This window comes from Plasmopara halstedii, assembly GCF_900000015.1.
Source record: "Plasmopara halstedii genome assembly, contig: Scaffold_1211, whole genome shotgun sequence".
In the NCBI taxonomy this organism is placed as follows: domain Eukaryota; phylum Oomycota; class Peronosporomycetes; order Peronosporales; family Peronosporaceae; genus Plasmopara; species Plasmopara halstedii.
The window spans coordinates 1,472,383-1,473,075 of NW_020188126.1; the positions used below are offsets into that span (position 1 = coordinate 1,472,383).

Sequence of the window (693 nt, forward strand, 5' to 3'; positions counted from 1 at the left end):
TATCAAGTCATCAACGTAGAGCGCAACAAAAATCATGTCTTGTGCAGTACACTTTGTGTACACGCAATGGTCCAATTCACACTTCTTGGATTCCAGTTGCAGCATAAAGATATCAATCGTCTTGTTCCACATTCTTGGCGACTGCTTGAGCCCGTACAGCGACCTTTTTAGCTTGCACACATGCTCGGGATGACTTTCGTCAACATAGCCATCTGGCTGTACCATAAAGATGTCTTCTTCGAGAAATCCATTGAGAAAAGCTGTCTTCACATCCATTTGATGGACCGTGAGACCATACTTGGCACTGATGCTGAGCAGTACTCGAATTGAAGTAAACTTCGCCACGGTTGCAAAGGTCTCCTCGTAATCGATGCCATACTTTTGTGCAAATTTCTTGGCCACCAGATGCGCTTTGTAACGCTCAATTTCTCCGTTTTGGTTTTCCTTCACCCGAAAAACCCATCTGTTTCCAATCGCTTTGCGTCCTTTTGGAAGCGGCACTAGGTCCCTGTTTTTGGTGAGTGACTCCATTTCCGAGTCGCAAGCCTTATTCCACTCTTCAGCGCCGCTGGATTCCATCGCCGACATAAACGTAGTCGGCATTTCTCCCACTGAATTCACGACGTACGTAGCTGCAAAGTCTTCGGCCGAAGCTGACAATTCGTCAAGTCCTTGGTGCTCTTTATACTGGGT

The 693-nt window shown here is 46.6% G+C and overlaps 1 protein-coding gene across 1 annotated transcript in view; it reads right to left on the reverse strand.

Annotated features, from left to right (window-relative positions):
- PHALS_00944 (gag-pol polyprotein) overlaps window positions 1-603 on the reverse strand; it is a gene marked incomplete at both ends in the record, with an annotated part of 633 nt that extends 30 nt beyond the window's left edge. Inside the window, one exon of the mRNA XM_024730715.1 lies at window positions 1-603. This exon is cut by the window's left edge and continues 30 nt beyond it. Within this exon, the coding sequence (XP_024580964.1) occupies window positions 1-603 (603 nt within the window).
- Window positions 604-693: the final 90 nt, after the last annotated feature.